Here is a 23,489-nt window from a genome sequence, read left to right as displayed (position 1 = left end):
TGAGAACATTGTTATGAGACATCTGGGTCACCATCAGAGCTAGTAAATTCTTATTTTATCCTAAATCATGATGATGAGATTTAAGATATTTAAGATATGTTTTAAAGACTTAATTAGGGGACCAGTATCAAAACGTTAAGGCTTAATCAGCTAACTGTAGACCCAGAATTCCAAACTGGGACTCACTTGTTGCAAACTCCAAGGATTGCTTAGACTTTCATTGAGTCAAGTTCATGGCAAACCTAAAGTCCACCATTTACTTGAGAGACAGTCTTGAACTTCACTTTGTTGCAACTCATCCTCCATTAGACTTCATAGTGATGGCATTCATGGCATCCCTTGTGGTTTGATGTCAATGACGGTTCCATCAGTGGTCTCATATATGACTCTGGTCTTCATTCCATTGCGGGCATAGCATTAATAGCATTGATATTTCATCCTGTCTTTAACATAAAATCTTCTATATAGGTGTCTATACCATAATTCCTTTTACATCGCCTCTCTTATTGAAAACTCAAGCAATATCTATCCATAAAAACACAGACCTACAGTAGAAGCAGCAGTATTAACTAAAGTTTATTCATTCATTCAGTATAAAGTATAAAGCAGGTGAATACTTTTTATGCTATGGGTTTTGCTATAGAACAAAGCAGATCAAATCCAGGATTACAGAGAGCATTACAATTGAGAATATAAACTCATAACTCTGCGTTCTTCTGTTTTGACATCATCAACACAATGTGGTAGATATTTTCTATGATCTGATATTCAAAGAGGTGGTCACCTCCAAGGTTAAGAAAGAGGAACACAGCAGGAATGTCCAGGAATTCATGGTAAGGTCTCATTGACAGAAGCTGGTTAGATAGTTGGGACTCTCCTGAGAGTGGTCACTGATGACATTCAATGTGGAGACGAAGAAGGATGAACTCAAAAACAGTGCCCATTGGCTGATAATCAATATCTTGATCCAAAACTTTCAGCTGCTTCTCAGAAGGGAGGGTAAACCTTTTCTATCTAGTTCTGGTACATATTTGTTTACAATCGAACTGCGCTTACTGGTGGAAAGGAAGTTATAAAACTGAAGGAGTTAGAAATTCAAAAATCAACCAGTGTTTGAGCATGAAGCAGTGTGTTGTACTCTTTGTGTATCACACATCAATACAGGTAGTTGATATGTAATCTGCATTTATATTTATTGGCAGGATATGCATTGACAATACCATCATAATTCAGGTGATGTTATTTCAAATGGAGAGATAACAGTAACATTCAGTTTCCTCCATGGTTACAAATTAAATTAGCATTAGTATCCCATCAGAAGGAGCATCTTATCTGATCCCAAGCCAGTATCTTTGGGTGGTTGCAGTGGCAGGGCTTCAATTGCTCAATGCACCAAGGAGAGTATTCACTCTTAGGCGACCAGGTGCTATACGTGGCTGAATATAAAGGCCGGTGGTACATAAACAACATGGCTGCATAAACAGTGCTATGCACATTGCTTCCTTGTATTCATTGTCCCAGGGAGGCTGACATAAGTACTTCTGCTTCATTCTTACATTGTTCCTCTTCATGGCAGGTACTGGTAGAGCCTTAGGAATGTTTCTAATGACTATTGCTAAGGCGGGTGGGCTGTATAGAGGTGTGAATAATGTCCTCACAGCTTCTTGGCAGGTACACACAGTAATTCATAACTATAGACTTGGGTCGCCACTAGATAGAGTAATTCACAGAAATCTGGAGTAGCACATGCTTTCAGGTTATACGGTTTCAAAGTGTCACCTATGAAAAAAACACACAGACAATAATCACTCATTAGCAATGCTGCTACATAAATATTTTCAGAAAAACAATAGAGAGAGTGAGGGTAATGAGAATCCCGAACCCCCGGTCTGGATATGAGTATATAACAAAGGAGGGACAAAGATTCAGTCGAAAGAGATTCAATCGAAAAGAAGGGGGAGAGATAGAGAAAGGAATAATTCAGAGCAAAAGAATTTCCTATTTGGAAAAAGACCCATCACTCACCAACCTGGGGGCATATTAACAAGGCGGCGATATGAAATTATCGCCGCTTTTGCGTCCGTTTTCGGGCGAAAAGCTGCGATAATTTCATCGCCTTATCAGCAAAGACACGCTATCGCGTGTCTTGCTGACTTAGCGCCCGTTTGCAGCACGCCTCCGATCGCATCGCTATTGAGATGCAAAGGAGGCGTGCCTGACAAGACTCCCATGGGAAAATATCGCGAAGGCAGCTTCGCGATATTAACAAGGGAGGGTAGCGATTTTTAAAATCGCGTTAAGTATGCCTTAACGCAGGAATTTAACGTCTGTTAAATTCCTGACTAAGGCATACTTAACATGGGGGGGTGGATTTTGTGGCTAAGACCACAGGCCCTATCATCTAGGATATCGCCGTTTTCCACCATGGAAAACGGCGATATCCCAACTATCTCTGGAATTTTTATCGCCTCGGCGATGCGCGTTGTTAATAACGCGCAAACCGGCTGATAAATTCCAGAGATAGCCGGCGATAAATATGCAGGCACTAAGCGCGCTTTGCGATATTTATCGCCGGCCCTTGTTAACATGCCCCCTGGTTGGTGACATGCTTCATCATCTGGGTCCCACCCTGACCACCGAATGCCGTCAGGGTGTGCTTCGACGCCTGGAATTCCAGCGGAGCGGGTTTTCGTGTATATGGGTGAGTGAAATCGTGAGTGAGGAAAAATAAAAGTGATATTTAAAAGTGTCAGCGGTGATCTTCCTAATAATTTAATATGAAGTCAGTTGGCACAATTAAAAACTGTGAATAGATATCGCAACTGGTATTAATGGCCAGTGATATCAGTGTTGGTATGTGTGTGTGGTCAACATGTTTCAACCTTTCTAGTAATTCTTAGGTTTTTGTCAGGACCAGGAATTTATTTGAGGAACGGGGGGTCTGCACTCGCTAAGGTGCACCCACACCCTGAACCTCTGTGTACTCCACCTTTATTAGAGAGTAGTTTGTTGTGCCTTCAAGCCGTTCTTGAAGGATGATTCGGATCTGTAAAAGTAAAATCCGAAAAAGAGAAACTTTCTATTGGACTTATTCCTATTAACTCTCCATGCTCACTTATTATGGTATGCAATATGAAATGTGAGTCGTTGCATTCAATCTATTGCAGATTATTGAGGGTATTTATTGCATGCCTCAATCCATGTATAGGGCATGCATTGTAGATCTGGCGAAAAAAATTAATCATTATTAATATTCTCGCATCACGTGCATTAATTGTGCCTGTCTACTGGCAATACAAGAAAGGCATACGTGATGATTCACACTGCTATCAAACATTTCTAGTGCAGTGCGCGTATATTGGTAGAAGTACAGACAGAGACAAACAGACAAATAAGGAGAGCTCAAGGACTCACGTTAAAAAGGCTAAATATAAAGCCTCATGGTTCCCGTGGGGAGCGTGGGCTCTGAACCATTGCTGTGATAGAGAAGGAAAAGAGATTTTCAGCATGATTTGTCTTACCTTGATCTCGTAAGGCCCTTCTATAGTTGGGATAAGGATACACTTACGTTCTCTCACCGGTACGCCCGTTTACACACCTACTTTGGGGTCCCACAGTTACTGAATGCTGGAGCTGTGGCTGTCACGGTCGGTATTTAAGAGAAAATGCTTCCACCCTTGTGACTGGGGGTGTGGTTTCATTGGGTCATGGGGATCAAGGTAAAATTCAGTATTTCGTGAGGGTGATAAGAGTTCTGCAATAAAGAGGTGTTTTTCCAGAGATTTTAGCTGAGTCATAGGGCTCAGCATAAAATTCAGTTTTTCGTGTAAATAATAAGGGTTCTGCAGTAAAGAGATATATTGCAGAGAAATAAGTAACATTGGATTCTGATTGAAACCTTGGTGTGTGTTATAACAATGAACTGAGAAGAAGAGATAACAGGGATCAGATTCATCCACTGAGTACCGAATTCCATGGTATATTGTCGTTCAGCCCTGTTATGTGGGTTGACAGACGGTACACCCATCGTTGTTCCTTTTCAAAGAGTGTATTCTGACTTTCAACAGATTCAATGACAGTCCAAGTCATGTCATTTGGAGTGTGGTTATTGCTGATAAAATGTTCAGTCAATTTAGTAGTCGCTTTCTTGCATCGGATAGTGCTACGATGCTCTGTTATGCGTTGTTTAACTTTACGAGTGGTCATGCCTACATAACGCCGATTACAGGGGCATGTTATGAGGTAGACTACATTGCAACTGTTACAATTGGTATGGTTTCTTTGTGTCCAGATCTTATTGTTTTCGAGTGTCAGTGTTTTGGTGTGTGTAGTGCGGTGACATACTGAGCAGTTCCCACAGGGATAGTGACCTGTAACTTTTGGTAGTCCCCAAACGCTCAGGACTGTAGCTGCATCAACTGCAGTGATTTTCTTCGGTCGAGTGTTAACCAGTCAGTCCTTTAGACTTCTCGCTCGTTTGTGTGAGAATAAAGGCTTCTCCCATTGCAGATTGCCAGTGTTTAGGATTGACCATCTTTTTCTGATGGTGTTCGTCACCTGATTTGACATAGTGTTATAGGTTGTCACACAGGTGAGGGGTGGTTTCTGTATCGGTCTACTGGTTTCTTCTAACAGGGCATCTCGAGGTTGGTTTCTCGCCCATTTTTGGCCCTTGTCCAAAATACGCTGAGGGTAGCCTCTTTCTAAGAGCTTTCTGGAGAGAATAGAGGCCTGTGTTTTGTAGTCTGTCAATTTACTACAGTTCCTTCTTAATCGAAGGAACTGGCCATAGGGTAGATTTTCTTCCAGTGTTCTCGGGTGAAAACTATCATATTGTAGTAAATTGTTTTTGGATGTTGGCTTGGTATAAGTTTTTGTTTCAAGTTTGTTATTTTCATTGCGGATTTTCACATCTAAAAATATCATAGTGGTTTTATCACTGCTGTGTGTGAATTTTAGATGGGGGTCACAGGTGTTGAGCCACATGATGAAATCTTGCAATGTTGTCATTGGGCCATGCCAGATTGCCAGTACATCATCTATATACCTTCGCCAGAGTTTGAGGTACTTGGAGAAGGGTCTGTTATTCCCGAGAATAAATTGTTCCTCAAAATCAAAAACATAGAGGCCCGCTACACTCGGGGCAAAAATGCTCCCCATAGATGTGCCTCCTATTTGAAGGTAAAGTTGACCTTCAAATTCAAAATAATTCCTCATTAGGGCGAGTTCTGCGCATTTGAGGACAAAATCTCTTGGGACATTATGGTCCCAAACGGCGTTATCCAGGGCTTTTTCTAAGACTGCCAATGTAGCCTCTTGAGGAATATTAGTATAGAGGCTTTCTATGTCGAAACTGACAAGGATGGTTTCTTCATTGGTCTCGATGTCTTTTAATACATTGAGGACATCTTTGGTGTCTCTCAGATATGTGGATGTCTTCTGTATCATAGGTTTGAAGAAGAAGTCACTATATTTCAGAGAGGGGTTGGAGGACAGAGCCTATCCCTGATACGATGGGTCTGCCTGGTGGGGGAGATTTATTTTTGTGCATCTTAGGAAGTACATAAAAGTAAGGTATTTTACCCTCGTTAGTGGTTAGGAAATTCGCCTCCTGTTTGCAAATATCCCCTCTTTCCTCAGCGCTGTTGACAAGATTGGAAATTTCTTGTTTCAGTGCAACAGTCGGGTCCGAGGTGAGGGGTTTGTAATTGCTACGATCTTCGAGGAGTCTCCTACACTCAGCCTGATAGGATGTTTTGTCCAGTATGACTATCCCACCTCCAATATTTTCTCCATCTAGGAAAGAAATCATGCCCATCCTGGTCCAAAGTTCCCAAGATCTCAGATCAGCCACTAATACACACACTGGTAGTTGTTAAAAACTGTCACAAAAGGTGTGAATGGTGGGAATTAAGAGCACTGCATAGAAAAGGGCACTGTCGGCCTGACTGATAGGTAATAATTTAATCTGTACATTGTCAACAATAAATAGCAATCACCCACCTTATTTTAGGGAGGTTATCTAAGGAATCATTTTATTTGTTTAATGTTTTTGAAATCTTTGTTAGCCTTTTTACTTTTACACTAAATCTTGAACACTTTACATGTTAATTCAACTGAATTCCAAAACCCAAGAATGCTCACTTGTTTTTGTGCAAATGTTGTAATGATCTGTACCTCATTCATGACAGAAAATACAACTCTTTTATTTTCATTTTTATATTTTTTATGCTAACTCAGTGTGAGTTCACAAAAAAAATACATCCTTGTGGTTCATCATTCTGCTATCCTCTAGGCTGCCAGTGTTGCAAAGTGAGAATAAATATGAACCATCTTTCTTTCTGCGGGTAGTACAGCAAGAACAATGCACTCCTGAGGTCCCTGTGGCTCCAACATGAAATTTGGTGGAGACTTACTGGCCTTTGCACCCTAGAGAAGTCGCACAGCCTTCCCTACATTTATGGAATCACCTGGGAAAACCAGTCCTCTAAAACAGTTGAGAACACACACACATGATGACAATGTAGGTATTGGTTCTTTTCTTGGTATTATTGCTGGCTGTCTGTTGAGTCTGTGTCCAGTAGTGAATTACAGAACCTGCCATGGTGAGTATGTAGCTCACTGTTCTCACAAGAGTTGACCACGGGTGTTAGGAAAGCTGTATAATCCCCATCCTGACCACCTGCCACTTACTATAGACTGTAGCATCCCATTATTTTGAAGAGTATTCATCTTGTGTGGTGTATTCCCTTGGGATGTACTGTATGATGGCCATTTAGTCACAGCAGAAAGGTAGGAATTGCAGGGACAGAAAGAATTATATAGTTTTCCATCTACTTTTGTATCATCTCTTTTCCCAACAGGCAGGACAACAACAAATATTATGAAAAGCATTTCTCTGGATTAATATTGATTCAGTGGGACAGAGTCGCTCTACAGTTGTAGATTGCTCCACTCTGTGTGGCTCCGGATGACTCGGAGAACAACATGGTCCCTTATTCTACACCCAGCCGTCCCTGCTAACTCCTCCAATGGGAACATGCCTTGCAGGCATCTGTACATGCTTTGAGCCATATCACAGGCTCGGACAACCTCCTCAGCCACTATGTCCCTGAAGCCTTGAAGCACTGGAGGGCACTACTGCCCCTTCTCCCTATCCTGCTCGGACAGAGTCTGCTGCCTGCTGCCTGCTGGGCCTGCTGGGCATCTGTAACTGCTCCCGGTGCCTCTTAACAACATCCCATAATGTTGATTGGAGCTGGCAGGACTAGTGTCTCCATGGCCCATCACAGCTCGACTATGCCCTTTGGCTTCAGCAGTCTATCACAGGTGAACCATACAAGTCAATGCAAGGGGCTCCTTTGGGGGCACGATTCTTTTCACCACAGCGGAGCTGCTCTAATATCCGAACCACAGTGCAACCTGGATTTTTCTGGGCCTTGTTGAAGTCAGGCCATCCCTCCACAATTTTCTTGGGCATCTCTTCAAAAGATCATCTCCACTACCTCGATCCTGGTCTACAGGTTTGCCCCCACACCTTCCAGAGACAGTTGGAACTTTGACACTATCGCCAATTACTGGTTCCCTTGCTCATGGAAGGGATTCAGCCCAGCCCATTGTTGATCTCCTCCCTGCCTTTCTTTTATAGGCCAAATGCCTAGAGTATCAGGACCTGAGATGATGCACCTTTATTTGTTGACGCTACTACACTACATGTCTTGGCCTGGCCGATTCACACTTCCCTGCAGTGGCGGCCTGTCAGGCAGATAAACTGTCTAACCATTAGGGGTGGGCGGAATTTGCGGAATTAACCTTCGCAAATTATCGCGAGAATGTTTAAAATTATCGCAAACAAGCAGAAATATCGCGAAGATGCGGAAGTTTTTTTCCGGCATGTTCGCGAGATTTTCTGCATGGTTGCGGGTCGCCAACTTACCCATGTGGTTGCTTGCGGGCGCGGCCATCTTGTTTTGAGTTGTTCTCGCGGTGCATGATCGCGAGAAGAAAGACGTGATCGCGCGACGCATGACGTCACTGCGGGCGCGAACTGTCGCGAGACAGCGCAAATGGCTAAAAACAATACAACATCTCATGGAGAACGCGACCGGATCAAGAAAACTTGTCGGCGAACGCAGGGATTCAGGTAAGGCGATCGCGCGCGCGCGAGAATGTATCATTTTACAGCGCGAGCAAGAAACAAATTATCGCCAAGCTGCGGAAACCGGAATTTTTGACATTTTCGCGCTCTCCGCGGAACGCAAAAATGTCAAATTATCGCAATTTCCGCGAACGGAACGAAATTTTTGCCCAGGCCTACTAACCATACCTTGGACTGGACAGTGATTGCTTTCTCTCACCTGCCTCACATCACTGTGTACCTGGGCCTTGCCTTCTTTACATCTTTTACTGAACCCGGCTCCTAGCACACTATTCTCTTGTAAATCCTCTCACCAGCTACTCTTCAAGGGTGTAGTGGGGGAGTGGGAAGAAGTTGGCCTCTGCATCACCATCACTGGAAAAACCCCTAGACGCCATCCTCAAGAAACTTACCTCCTACAGCTGGCTTTCATAGACCTGAAGATAACTGATCTTAAGAAGAAGTCAAGACCATAAAGGACACCATAAGCTTTTTTGAAGCCCGAGAGGATATAGTGGACGGGTAGCAAGTCAACGCAGAAGACTGATTGGGGCACCTGGGACTGGACAACAATCCCACAAATATAAGTTGACCTTGAAGACTGGTTGCTCCACCTGAACATCTGCTATTACGGAATACCAGAATGCCTAGAATGCATGACACCAACACGATCCTCTTGGATCTTATGTCATGCATCACTGGTCTGTCCTTTAGCCCCACCTGGAAATTCAGAGGGTCCTTGCATTTGTTCTACTACATACTCCTCTACTGTATGCTCCACCAGACTTCCTCAGACTGTTTTCTACATCATGCCCAAACCCTTCTTATTATACAAGATTATGGCCACGGTTCTGGTAAAGTTGCTATACTTACTCACGTCTCTGTTGTTGCACTTGTTCACCTACCTCGGGTTGGAAGCACTCCTCTCTTCCCCATCTTTCTGAATGGCCTCTATACATCATCATACATTGACAGTTTCTCGTCTGCCATCTGTCTAGTTGGTCTGGCGTTGCTAATAAACTAATGTGCCGATACCCCTTTGCAGTCACGGCTCACACAGTTAAGCGCAGTTGGGCAGTGAGGTGAGGCAGGAGCAGAGCGGGGTAGAGGGTAGTGGAATTCAACATACAACAAGATAGTAAAAAGTAAACAAATAATACCACTTATGTTGCGTTCGCTGCATCGCCGACAAGGTAAGTGGTTTTATTTATTTACTTCTCACTATCCTGTTTGTTGAATTCCACTATCCTGCACCCTGCCCTGCCCCCGCCCCACCTCACCACCCCACTGTGTTTACCTGTGCGAGCTGCCACTGGCCCCTTGGCACCCACTGTATCATTTTCTCTCCTCTCTCCCCCAGTCATAGCACACTGACTATACTTATCTCTTAAGTGCTTGACCATCATGAGTACCCCATGCCACCCGATGTCTCCCAGAGGGGTATCAACCCACAAGAAACAGATAATGTAACACCATCTGAACATACATTTACTACTCACACCCTTACCACTCTTTTTTTACTTTGTCTGTTCTGCATCCTTATTGTCTTAACCTCCCTGTGCCAAATCCCCCTCAACCACCTACCTCCGCACATGCCCTTAGACAATGTTGGGGTTCAGGCTCTCCTTCACCTGCGCCATTCATGTGCACCCACAGCACCCACAAATCCTGTGCTCTCCCTCCCTTCTCCCCATGTCCTTGACCCTGCACACTCCCTTCCCCACCTCCTACTCATTGGGACTGTGACACCACCACTACAGTCCACTACCAAAATACACTTGCCTTCCTTCTTCCTGCTGTATACTTCACCAGCTAATGGCAACTACCATAGCCCACCACCCCCTTACTTTCATCATGCTCAAAGTTAATGTGCTGGACTCATATTGAACAGGAAAAGATCTGAGCACTGACATTAGCCCGTTTCCAAGAGACACAGCTTTCAGCAAGGGAGGCATAGAAAATCATTGGACTGGTGGGATGAGTCCTCTAAAGCTGCCAGACATCAACCAGTCATGCCCCTACTGTACTCAGTGACACCATGCCTAGCTCCAAAAAATGTGGGGTGGCCATTCTCATTCGCAAATCCCTTCCATGTAATTTTCTAGAAAACTGGTCAGACAATGAGGGACAATATGTGTTTGCAAGCTTGGACTGGCACTATGGTGTTCAGCGTGGGCTATGTCTACGCTCCTAAAAGTGACAACTCCTCCATTCTCTCCCACCTCAACAGCCCCATCATTGAACTCTGCAAATCCCATATCATATTGGGAGAGGATTTTTCTAAATAAGACTGTAACAATTGGTGGCTTTCTGGCAGTAGGAAATGAACATTCGCCATACAGAAAGTGGCTTACGGAACTTGAAATCTTCCAAACACACGCATAGGAGGAGCAAAGCTTTGTAAGTGTGCTGCAGAATGCAGAAAGATGAAATAATTAGGGAAAATTAAGATATTTATTCTTATTGCACCTTCAAAGGAAAGCCGTAGTCTTTTGAAACATTCCCTGGTTTACCAGACTTGGTAAATCTGGGAATGCTAAAAAATTCATGGGTGCATGCGTGGTAACATCCACTCTCCATCCAAGGAACGCCTTCATAGGGCACAGCAATGCAAGCCAGTGACTTGCATTCCCTCGCATTACTCCAGATTTACCAAGCAATGCAGGGCCATGCAAGGTGGCCTTGTGTTGCTTACAGAATCTGAGTTAAGCAGCCGCGGTCGGTTGTAGGAATAACTGCAGGGCGGTGACGTGGGGAGGGGGAGGGGCGGGGTGGGGGGTAGTAATCTATGGGTTACGGAGGTTTACAGGTAAGCTAAAAAACGAATTTCGTTGCGTGCACTGCATCCCCAAATGCGATGCAGTGCACGCAACGAAATTCGTTTCATTAATTTATATGTTAACTTACCTGTAAACCTGTGTAATCCATAGTTTACAACCCCCCACCCTGCCCCTCCCCCTCCCCACGTCACCGCTCTGCAGTTACTCCTACTACCGACCGCGGCTGGAGTTAAGGATTAATTTGCCCTTGCAACACCATGTGTTAGACCTGGCACCATTGGCGTGGGTATCCTTTCCATTTTTTTGCTGTTGCCTCCTGTGTTTTTACTTTTTTTTTTTGCTGGTCTAGATGCTTTGAGCACTTTGCCACTGCTATTCAGTACCAAAGTGCAAGTGCTCCCTATTGTAAATTGTTGGAATGGATTAGTGACTCCATGATTGGCTTATTTGATTTACTTGTCAGACCCTAGTACAGTGCACCATATGTGCCCAGGGCCTGTAAATCAAATGCTGCTGTGGACTTACAGCACTGGTTGTGCCACCCACAGAAGCAGCTTGTAAAATATGGCTCAGGCCTGCCATTGCCTGGGAATGCCATGTCGACTTGGCAAGTGCGCACACTTGGCAGTCCCTAAACCTACCCTTTTCTACATATTAGTCTCTCATAAGGTAGGCCCAAGGTACCCCCATGGGCAGGGTGCATTGTATGTAAAAGGTAGGACATGCCCTGATGTGTGTGGCATGTGAACTACAGCCAATTTTGTTTTTCACTATCGCAAGGCTACCTGTCCCCATAGGCCAGAATGGGCAGTTTGATTATAACATCTTAGAATCCTAACTGACCCAGGGAACTAGGTAGAAATCCGAGTTTAGTATGCCTGAACTCAGAATGTTAAAATACATCTTTCAGTGAGGGTGCTTTTTACATTCTGTGTTTGAAAATACCACTTTTAGAAAGTAGGTATTTTCTTGCCTAACTATCCAGCATGCCTCTGCTACTTTTGTGTATTCCATGTCTGGTTTGTGAGTGACAGGGGGCGGGAGAGGGCATTGGCTTCAGCAGTCTGATGGTTCAGGGCTGGGCTGAATAAGACCTGCATTGAATAGAGAGTTGGGGGGAGGAGATTTCCTTTCACTGACCTGAGCCCTCATAGAATAGAGAGTAGGGGAGGTGGTTTCCTTCCAGCTACCTGGGCCAGGTCTGGTCTCAGACAATGCTGTCTCCACCTCCTGCCAGGAAGCTGCGCAGAACTGGTTTTGGCTGGGCACAGGCACCCTCTGCCTTCAGAGAACAAAGGATTTACTGGTATAAATATTGGGGCCCAGACCCCAGAACTTTAGAATACTTCTGGGAATCAAGACAAACCTTTGCCAAGGAGAAGAACCAAGTAAGCTGAAGGAGGAGACTGCCCCAGTGCTGTTTTGCTATTTCTGGGGTTGGACTGCAGTGGTTACTTTATTTGCCAAGGAAAGGGGAAAATAACTTTTGTGGACTTTTCATAATCTTGAAGAAGAATCTCCAAGGGCTTGTAGTGTGCTTGCCTCCTGCCTGAAGTCTCAGGGATACAAGACTTCACCACCAGCTCCCCCGAATTCCCTTGCTGGAAATTCTACCTGCAGAGAGGTGCCTACTGTTGTTTGGACCCTCTGAGAAGACTGCGTGTCGCTGGGAGCGCGACACAACAAGGAGAAGCGTGTCGCTGCCGCAGCAGTTGCCGTCCCATCGCCGAAGAAGCGTGCCGCCACCACAGCTGTTCGCCGTCGCATTACTGACAAAGCGCGTCGCATCACCGGAGAAGCATGTCGCGCCGCAGAGGTCGCCATCGCATCACCGGAGAAGCGTGTTGCAGAGCCTGTCGCAGCTCAGAAGTTAGAAAGTTCGCCTCACCGCCGTAGGGCATGCACGCATCGTATCCAATGTTGTCGCATTGCATCAAAGACGCCATTTTGGCACATCGCACCGGATCTTCGCATCGAGGCACCATCTTGTTGCATCGCACCAGATCACAGTATGAAACTGACGCATCAACTTCCCTGCGACCCTTTTGTTTGTTTTGCGTGAAGCATCCAAGGTACTTTTATAGTAAAGTATCGCATTTACCATCTACATTGAACTAAGCTATTTTCTACCATTTTAAAGTCTATTTATGATTACTGCATTGTGGATTTTCGTTATTTGGTCTTGTGTTAAGTCTAGTAAAGATTGGGTAAACTGGTGTGGGGTCCATTTATAGTGTTTTTACTGTATTACTGTATGTGTTCACAAATGCTTTACACACTGCCTCTGAGATAAACCTGACTGCTTGTGCCAAGCTACCAAGGGGGTAAGCAGGGGTTATTTAGGAGTGTAGCTCCTTTACCCTGACTAGAAGCAAGGGTCTCTATTTGGACAAAGGTACCCACCTCTGCCAACTAGAGACCCCCCAATTCTTACATCATGCATAATGCAAGGGCAATGCAATCCAATTGTAGATCTGGCGTCAACTGTCTTAGATTCCATCTGGCAAACACTGTGGTCACTCTAAATCTTAGTCTTGGGTTAGTTTGCTTCCGACTCTGTACAGAACTCCATTGCTTTCTTGTCTAGGATTGTGTTATACAAATACCACATCATCAGGGTATATTTGGTCAATGGGACATGATTTCTACTTTGTATTTGATGGACCCAAGCTCACTGAAGACATTCAGGTGGATTCTATGACAAAAATGAGAATTAATTAGCATGAACAGCATTTAGTTTGAAAGAAAGAACCAGAAACCAAGAAGACTGGTGCAGTGGGAAATATAACACATAATTATAAAAATCTGTTTATCTCACCAGGTCTAAATACACTTCCAGCGAAGGTGGTGCAGGTGTTCTGCTCCCCGGTGCACTGAACTTCTCCTGTCGGAGTGCAGAAGCCCGAGGACTGGTTAGTGAGACACTCGTCACACTTATAGCTATTCGGTGTCTTATCCATAGCAGGCACTGAAATAACACAGAACAGGAATTGAGAAGCCTAATATTTTCAGAAATGGGGTGCTAATTCATTGACTGCTGTAGAATAGTGTATTTTGGTAACTCACTAGACCTATACATTGTGTCAATCATTAACAAGATTCCAGCACCGTCGCAGCGTATCTTTTCATGACTCTCTGGTGGCACAGGACTCTCAATCATATCTATGAGGCGTGGCTTTGCATGGCCTCATCGATATAGAGTAAGGAAAGGCAGGTCAAAGCGCTGCATTGCTTTGCTTTACATCAAAGAGGTGTTCCATGGGTGTTGCTATTGGGTGTTCCCACTCAACACCCTTGGAATTTGACACTGCCCCAGATTTTCACGTAAACCTTCCCAGAGCGTTTTGCACCCTTTCAACGTGCGCAGCCTTATGCAGCAAACATAGAGCAAAAGGTCTCTTGTGATGGTTTGTGTGCAGGAAGGTGCCTCTTCCTGCATAAAAACAATCATACCAACTACACAGCCATGCTTGTACCATGGTGCAAGGGTGCCTGTGGTGGAGCTTGATTACTGATTGTGCGCCAACACTCGCTGAAAGGAGAGGAATGCGTCATATTGTGTAAATACGGTGGATTCCTTCCCTTTCGAATTAGCATAGGGCAGAGCAGCAGAATGACTTGCGCCGCTGTTCTATGCCAATTCTTTGTAGATGACGTCCTGTATTCTCCCTATCTGGGAGACCTGAGGCAACAATACACCCGCGTATCAGCCGTGCACCAGCGTGCATTGTACCCTTGGGTTATAAGGGTACCCTTAGCGGATTAGGCGTCATGCCTTAGCATGTATGGTGCCTCTAAAATCTACTGCATGATTCTTGATTTTAAGTATTGACTTAGTTCTTTGAAAACAAACTTTTACAATTTTAACATTGTTTAGGGGAGATGACCATGAAGATGTACTGCTTACCTTCAATTTGAATCTAAGCTAGTTATTGCCTGCACATCACACAGAGTTCTCATGTTGCAGATGCTCCATTTTACTTCCTTCATTTCATTTCGCACTTTGCATTTTTTCCCCTCCCCTTCCGGGAGGAGGAAGGCCCACTCTGAGCTGCCATCTTTGTGCTGCAGCGCTATATTTGATGACAGGTACCAGTATTTAATGGTAATGTCACCGCGGACGTGCAGCGGGCGCGCAGTGGCCATGCTGCTGGTGCACTGAAGGCATGCCAGAAGGAAGCCTGTCTGTGCCGTCTACTCCAGGAACGCAACCAGCTTCAGGCACGCTGCCCGATCTCCCCCGGGTATCTCTATGCCCTCAGACCTCAAAGTACTTAACATGGATGCAAAATGTAACTGCGATTTGATACCCCATAAAATCAAAGGCCCCCTAACATGTCTGAAATGTAGAATGAAACTGAAGATTTTTTAGACTAGCACTTTGATACCTGATAATATATTAGCAGAGAAACTGTTAGAGTGGGACCTCACTAACGCTCGCTCTCTTTGTAAACATGCCAAAGACATCAATGAGATGATCACTGACTTACAACTTGATTTTCTATTCATTACTGAGACATGACTTAAGGAAGCGTGTAACCCTGACTTTGCATTAGTACTTTCTCCCAATTATACCATCTGTAGACGAGACAGAAATGAAACAAGGGGAGGAGGGCTGGCCATCATTCATCGTGAGTCTTTGTAGTGCATAAACTTTCACCTCCCCTCCCTGAAAGGACCAGAAAGCCTGGGTTTGTGTTTCAAAATTAATGGTTCCTTCTCTTTTGCAGGAGTCCTGATCCACCGACCATCTGGCCCAAGTTTCGAATTCCTGGAAATTTGAGGTGATGCGTTAGGCCACCTTATGCTCCAGTATTCAAATTTTACTCCTCTAGACAATTTTAATCTCCATTTAGAATGCCGCAGCAATCCTGGAGTAGATAACCCCATTGAAACATTAGAAACTCTTGGACTTCACCACTTGCTCTCAGTCCCTACCCAGCAGACCGGGCACAACATTGATGGAGTATGTTTAAATTTTACTTCTCTAACAGTCAGCACCCCAGTGACCCAAGTCTGGTCGGACTATATGCTAATTCCATCCAACATTAACCTCCCACGTTTAAACTACCCCTCTAATCAAAACCCATTCCTATTACCCAGCCGTAAATGGGCTAAGATATTAGCTAACCCAGCATTGCCTCATTTGGCAAGAGTTGACCTACCCACTGTATCAGGTAACACCTTAGATGACACCCGATGCTTTAACACATGGATAACAGCGATTAGTGATGAACTAGACCCTGTAGAGCAAGCTACAAATAAACAAAAAATACCATTTCAGCACCCTGGTATACGCCTATACTAGCATAACTCCACCTCCAGTGCAAATAACTGGAACGGAGATTGAGAAGAGCATACAGTGCAGATGAACTGAACCTCTTCAGATAAATCAGAAAAAGATACCATCTAAAAATTAGGCTAGCGAAAAAACAGTATTTCTATAACAAAATCTTAGATGCTTGAAAATATCAGAAAATGATTTTCACAGTGGTAAAATCCTTTACTAACTCACAAATGTTAGTTAAGGGCATTCCTCCATCACAGATGTTATGTGACCAAATCTTGGTCTTCTTTGGACAAAACATTCTTAACATCTAAAAAGAATGTAACGCTTCATACACACACACAGCCGATAGATGTAAACCCTGATCCTACCTTCATAGGACCATCCTTCCAGTCCTTTTAGAAAATCTGTTTCAGTCAAGTCAAGCCATCGTTGCTTGTAATCGTGATCCCCCTTTGACGCATATCCCCCTGCGGTTCTTCACAAGATGGTAGACATTTTCAATCCAGTAATTATCAACATAATTAATTAATCGCTAACTACAGAAATAATTCCTACCGGAAAAAACTGAACATAGGCCCTATCACACTCTCCAGTCTTCATCGTATATCATTACTACCCATCCTCGGCAAAATCACAGAAAGACTTTTTAACAGACAGCTTACTGACTTCCTTGAAAAAGCCAGTGTATTACACCCAAGCCAAACTGGCTTCTGACCTACACACTCAAATGAGTCTGCACTACTGGAAGTAGTAGATACACTAAAATTAACTCCAGACAAAGGAAAAAATGCTATACTGATCCTATTGGACTTATCTACAGCGTTTGATACCATTTCACATGACATTCTTCTATCCAAAATCAAACAAAGCATTTCCTCTACCACCTTGGCCTAGATAAATCCTTTCTTACCAATCGTAAACAAACAGTGACCCAAGACCAATTCCACAGGGCTCTTCTCTCAGCCCTCCTTTATTTAACATCTATATGGCTCAGCGGATCTCGCTAATATCTTCATTTAACATTGACACAACCTCATATGTAGATGATACACAATTGATAAAGTGTTTTCTTTGTTGTTTCTGTACTTTTACATGGTCTAGCACCATATGCTCCACCTCTTATTATTATTTCTCCCCTTTTCCTTTAGACACTGCTATCGCTCTCTTGGCCCATTTAACATGGCACAATATGTACTGCCACGAATCTGCATCCTACTTACCCTGGCCAGGATTTATGTCTGTATTTAATTATTTATGATTTTTATATAGTGCACTCTTGACTCAAAGGTATCAGAGTACTTTACAGAGTAAGCACATGTGCATCATAAACAAAGACCAAACAACAGACTTTGAAGACCCAAGTCAATAGGAGGGCTGGTTGAACTCACAAGAGGAGGAGGGATTGGGATTGGAGGACATGATTAAGCATTGGGCTATGAGGTCAAAACCAAACAAACCTAATAAGTCGCACCCTCCCAGAGACAAATCACAATCACCACTCAAATCCATCTGATGGTGTAGAGATCGGACCTCCATCAGGTAAACTGTTTTCTCTGTTGTTTCTCTATTTTTACATGTTATAGCGCCATATGCCCCACCTCTTATTATTATTCTCCTCCTTCCTGTCGCTCTCTCTGCCCATTTAACATGGCATTTTTTGTGCTGCCAGGAACCTGTATCCTACTTACCCTGATTACCTTGCATGGCCAGGAATTATTTATGTATTTATTTATTCATGAGTTTTATATAGTGCACACTTGACCCGAAGGTATCAGAGCACTTTACAGAGTAAGCATAACAGTAGTAACATGAGTTACATAGAGAATAGATAAAATATATGGAAATGGTAAAAAGAGTAAACGGTATACAGTGGGATATATAAGCAAAAGAGGAGCTAATACGTGAGTTACATGTAGTGTAAATAAAAATACATACCAAAATAATATAAAGGAAGATTCCAATAGACAACAGCAAGTGCATGAGTTACATGAAGTGTAAATAAACATGCACAGCAGTATTATATAAAAGAAGAATTTGATAGATAGTAGGACGTGTGGACGTTAGGTTATGAAGTAATTAATTTGGGGAGTTGCCAGGGTGGGGAGAGTAGATGCACAGTGTCCCCAAGCTAGTGAACAAACATGGCAACGCAGTACTTTATAAAGAGAGCACATCAGCAATAACAAGAGGCACATAGAGAGTGAATACAAATATATAATAACGGTGAACAAAAGTAAAAGAAATAAGGCGGGGTATGTAAAACAAAATATCAGCCAGAACCCAAGTAACATAAAGAGTAAATAACAGTACACACTGGTGATAAATCAAAGAAGAATTTGAAAGATAGTGAATATAACAGCTCTGAGGAAGTTGTCTAAGGGGTTTGTAGGGGTGGGGTGAGCCGCTGCACAGTTTTACCTGAGTTTCCCTGAGGTGGAGAGACATAGCTTTACGAAAGGGTATAGTGCAACACAGATTCAAGCCTCAGTGAGAGAGAAATTTGTTGGAGAGAACATTTTTTACTTTTTTCCTGAAGAAGGATGTGGGTGGTTTGAATCTGATCTCGAGGAGTTTCAGATATTTGGGGCCATTCGAGAAAAGAATCGGTTGCAGGTTTTCTTTTTCTTGAATTTGTGTGGCTCAAGGTGTAATGTGCTCGTACTTCTAGCGCATCTGTTTCCACCCGAATGGGTCAATTTCTGGGATAGGTTGGAAGGGGTGTTGTGGTGCAGCACTTTATGAGTCATGGAAGCAATTTTGAAATGCATCCTGGCCTCGAAAGGAAGCCAGTTCACAGTTCAAATGTCAGGGGTGATGTGATCATTCTTTTTAGAACCTGTAATGAGCATAGCTGCTGTATTAAGTGTGCCCTTAAGAAGAACATCAGTGATGTCATCAGTGATGTCACTGACCATGTCATGAATGATGTAATATGTGACGTCATCAGCAGCGCATTGCGGGGGCGCGAGTGATAGTTAGCTCAACTAACCATAACAGCGGAATTTCTATCGTTTTGTATGAGTGAAATGTCCAACTAACTATAACGTCCCAAAAACCTATGTTTTTTTTCTGTGAATTTCTAAGGTTTTTTTAAAATGCTAATTCCTAACTATAACATCTGTAAAACCTATGGTATTTTCAGTGAATTTCAAAGGTTTTTTAAATGCTAATTTCTAATTATAATGTTCATTAAACATATCTTTTTTTTCTGTGTTTTTTAATTATCATCCCATCTCAACCTGGTGAAAACTGCAAATCTCACCACTCTTCCATCTATACCTTCCGCCAACAAAATCGCCACAAACTAGAGCCACAACTAACGATAATGATATGCAAAGTAGGCGTTCCTGTGCAAAAAAACACGAAAACACCATATTTTCAACAATCAGCCAAATCTGCAATGCGATCCAAAAAGCAGATGATAAGCCGACTTACCAGTAACAAATTAACATCAACCTTTAACTGGTGTAAGGAGGTTGACTATCTACTGTGTGAATTAGACCCAACTCACAGCCACATCTAAAGACCAACATATGATAGAGCTACTGATCATGCAGCTCCGACACCCAACAAGGCCACAACACCCAGCGCCACCACCACCAGAACCTCCCCCCGGACTACCCCTTGCTACTACCACGAGGCAGCGCAAAACATTACAATGGACCTTCCCAAAATACCGTGTCCCCTCAGCCGCACAATAGCTGAATGTTGGGAGATATGGCAACCAACTATATATGAAGAAGGCAAGTCACCCATCAATAATAATGCACACAATGCCAAGTGTAACGCTGATGTGCTGCACAGACCTCAGTATGCAAAGCACAAACCTCTCCATGTGGAGATATACTATTGATACTTGTAGTGTAGTGCACAGTGGACGCAACCATGTTACCTCAGGCAGTGGGGAAGATCTTGGTCATGTAGCTGTGTTGTCCCCCCCTGGAAGCAGAAGCGGAGTCGGCTGGTCCAACGTACACCACTCCAGCGGAGGAGTATGAATAAATTGGCCAGGCCCTGGGCGTGGTTCACTTGTGGAAAGAGCAACGTGTCGGCAGAGCGACGGCCCTCACCCTGGCACGTGGCTGCTGCCATGACCGCGGGCCTCCTCCACACTGGCCCCCTGCGAACCTAGTGGCACAGCACCTCAGACTTATGTCTGTACCGACTACTGCCTTCGATCTACACTGCAGACAGCAGGGTTCACAACTTGAATTCAGCCTTGATTTATTAATTGCACAGAGAATTGTACTCTATATCCTCGGATTTTGTCAAAAAGAAGTAATAAAAAGCATTCCTCGATGTCTATGCTAACTACTGCCTTTGATCTACACTGCGGACAGCAGGGCTCACAATTCAAATGCAGTGGCGTTACATATGACACAGTCCAGTTCGCAAGACACGTTCCTCCCAGTGCGGTCCGCCGGGACCACGCACCATCGCAGGATGTGCAAACGCTGTGTGCTTCAGGTGCTATTAACTCACTGCACCATAAGTTATCTCCACGTGGCCTTATCAAGGCAAGAAGTTGCTTCCAGTGAGGCCCGCTGGGACCACATATCATTGCAGGGTGCGCACACACCGAGTACTCCAGGTGCCACTAACTGTGCAGCTCAACTCAATGCCACGTGGCTGTGCGCCCATCATGACCACTGCGCCCTACATGGAAGTTACACGGTTCACAATTCAAGATTAGTAGCGACGCAAAATTGTGTAAGAGACTATAATGGGTTAAGAAGACCAAATGCTCCCAATCTGTGCAACTCAAGTCAAAGTCACCTGCCTGTGGGCCTTTGCTGACCGCTGCCTCCAGCCTACACTGTGGAAGACCGGCGACACGTGGTGCCAACTAACCCTGTTCAACACAAGCCGATCCCACATATTTAACTGGTTCCTGAGTCCTGAATGACAGTGACCCCAACTTCGTGGCAGCGACCACAGCACCAGACTCCCTTCAATCAGTGAAGTATATTTGCATATGGAAGGCCAGCGACACGTGGTGCCACTGAACCTGTACTACGCAGGCCGGTGGGGCCACCAACGTATGCACAAGACTTTGGGACCTTGTTCACCGCTACCTCTGACCTACACTCTGGAAGACCGTCAACACATGGTGTCACTAACCGTCTTCAACACAAGCCAATCCCACATGTGTAACTGTGTCCTGAGTCCTGAATAGCAGTGACCCCAACTCTGTGAGTCAATCACAGCACCAGACTCCCTTTGATCAGTGAGGCATATTGCCATATGGAAGGCTGGCGACACGTGCTGCCACTAACTCTGTTCAACACAAGCCGATCTCACATGTGTAACTGTGTCCTGAGTCCTGAATGGCAGTGACCACAAGTCCATGGCAGCAACCACAGCACCAGACTCCCTTTATTCAGTGAGGCATATTTCCATATGCACCGGGGATGACACATGGTGCCACTAACTCTCTTTACCACAAGCCGATCCCACATGTGTAACTGTGTCCTGAGTCCTAAATCGCACTGACCCCAAGTCCGTGGCAGCGACCACAGCCCCACACTCCCTTCGACCAGTGAGGAATATTTCGATATGCAAATTCTGCCGAAACGTAGTCCCACTAACCCTCTTTAACACAAGCCAATCCCACATGTGTAACTGTGTCCTGAGTCCTAAATGGCAGCGACCCCAACTTCGTGGCAGCGACCACAGCACCTCACTCCCTTCGATTAGTGAGGAGTATTTACAGATTGAAGTCTGCCGACAAGTGGTGCCACTGAACCTGCACTACGCAGGCCGGTGGGACCACCAACGTATGCACATGGCTGTGGGCCCTTCCTCATCACTACCTCTGGCCTACACTACAGTCAGCAGGCCTCACAATTCAGATACAGTCGCGATTCCACATGACGCAGTCCAGTAGGAAAGACACATTGCTCCCAGTGCGACCCGTCCACATCAACCATCATCTAAGGCTCATACAGTCTCAAGGCTTCTGGTACCACTAACCCTATTTAACACAAACCAATCCCACATGTGGAACTGTGTCCTGAGTCCTGAACGGCTGTGACCCCAACTTCGTGGCAGCGACCACTGCACCAGACTCCCTTCAGTCTTATTTGTTGTTCTTTTCTTTAAATATTTTTTTATATGTAAATCTATACGTGACTAAGATTCTTCTTTGTCCAACCGCACAGGGACACTTCTGGGCCCAAGAAGTTGTTGTGGGTATGTTGGTAATGTGGGAAGAGGGTATGTTACCTGCTAATGTGGGGAGAGGGAGCGTCAAAGGGGTATCACTCACAGAAAGAACTCCGATATGTTTTCACAAATGCCTCGGACAGATGCCAGATGACGGACTGAATCACAAAATGGTTTTTCAATACTTATGTAGTGTGAGTTATGAACTGTTCTGACCCAAGCTCGCAGAGGGACAGCTGCGGCCCGTCCGCTCGACTCCCAGACGCAGTACTACGAGCCGTCCGCTTCATTGTGTCTATCCCTGCCCTGTTCCCTCATATGCCATGCCACTCCGATTACGTTCCAACGTTGGCCCTACATAGCTACCTGTCGCTGGCGTACTCGCTGTTGGTGTGCAGGTCAGTGATCTAGTTCTCAACATCTCACGACCACTCCCTGAGTGCAGGTTTGCACACACACCACACCCATCCGGCACATGTGGCACAGGCCATGTGACCAGCGTTACAACAAACAATTGATGGACGGAATGCTGACAATGCAGACATTCTCCCCCAGTCAAGAGATCTGGGTTAAATCCATCATTCTTTTGCCCACTACACCACCCCAGTTTAGACATGGCCATATGCAAATCAGTCTTGACCCTCTGCCTCATGGGAACAGTCCAGCCCGAACTGCCAAGCCATGTCTTCACTGGACCGGAATCAAGCATCCTAGGACCGGTTTCTGGCTATCAGCCGTCATCAGCCAGGATAGCTTGACTCCAGTGGCGTAGTGAGCACGGGTCCCACGTCTGGGAATACCCAACCCACTTAGGGCGAAAAGCGTTACAACAAACAATTGATGGACGGAATGCTGACAACGCAGACATTCTCCCCCAGTCAAGAGATCTGGGTTAAATCCATCATTCTTTTGCCCACTACACCACCCCAGTTTAGACATGGCCATATGCAAATCAGTCTTGACCCTGTGCCTCATGGGAACAGTCCAGCCCGAACTGCCAAGCCATGTCTTCACTGGACCGGAATCAAGCATCCTAGGACCGGTTTCTGGCTATCAGCCGTCATCAGCCAGGATAGCTTGACTCCAGTGGCGTAGTGAGCACGGGTCCCACGTCTGG

The 23,489-nt window shown here is 44.7% G+C and overlaps 1 protein-coding gene across 1 annotated transcript in view; it reads right to left on the bottom strand.

Annotated features, from left to right (window-relative positions):
• Positions 1 to 560: 560 nt before the first annotated feature.
• Positions 561 to 23,489, bottom strand: part of LOC146809588 (uncharacterized) — a 197,918-nt gene continuing 174,989 nt past the window's right edge. Inside the window, exons 4-5 of the mRNA XM_085614358.1 lie at positions 13,736 to 13,885; positions 561 to 1,779 (exon numbers count right to left, since the gene is read on the bottom strand). Coding sequence (XP_085470484.1) covers positions 1,655 to 1,779; positions 13,736 to 13,885 — 275 coding nt within the window. The 3' untranslated portion in view covers positions 561 to 1,654. The remainder of the gene's footprint in view (positions 1,780 to 13,735; positions 13,886 to 23,489) is intronic.

Source organism: Triturus cristatus, chromosome 7 (assembly GCF_964204655.1).
Source record: "Triturus cristatus chromosome 7, aTriCri1.1, whole genome shotgun sequence".
Lineage (NCBI taxonomy): Eukaryota > Metazoa > Chordata > Amphibia > Caudata > Salamandridae > Triturus > Triturus cristatus.
Note: the sequence above shows the minus strand (reverse complement) of the source record. Positions and strands in the feature narration are given on the sequence as shown.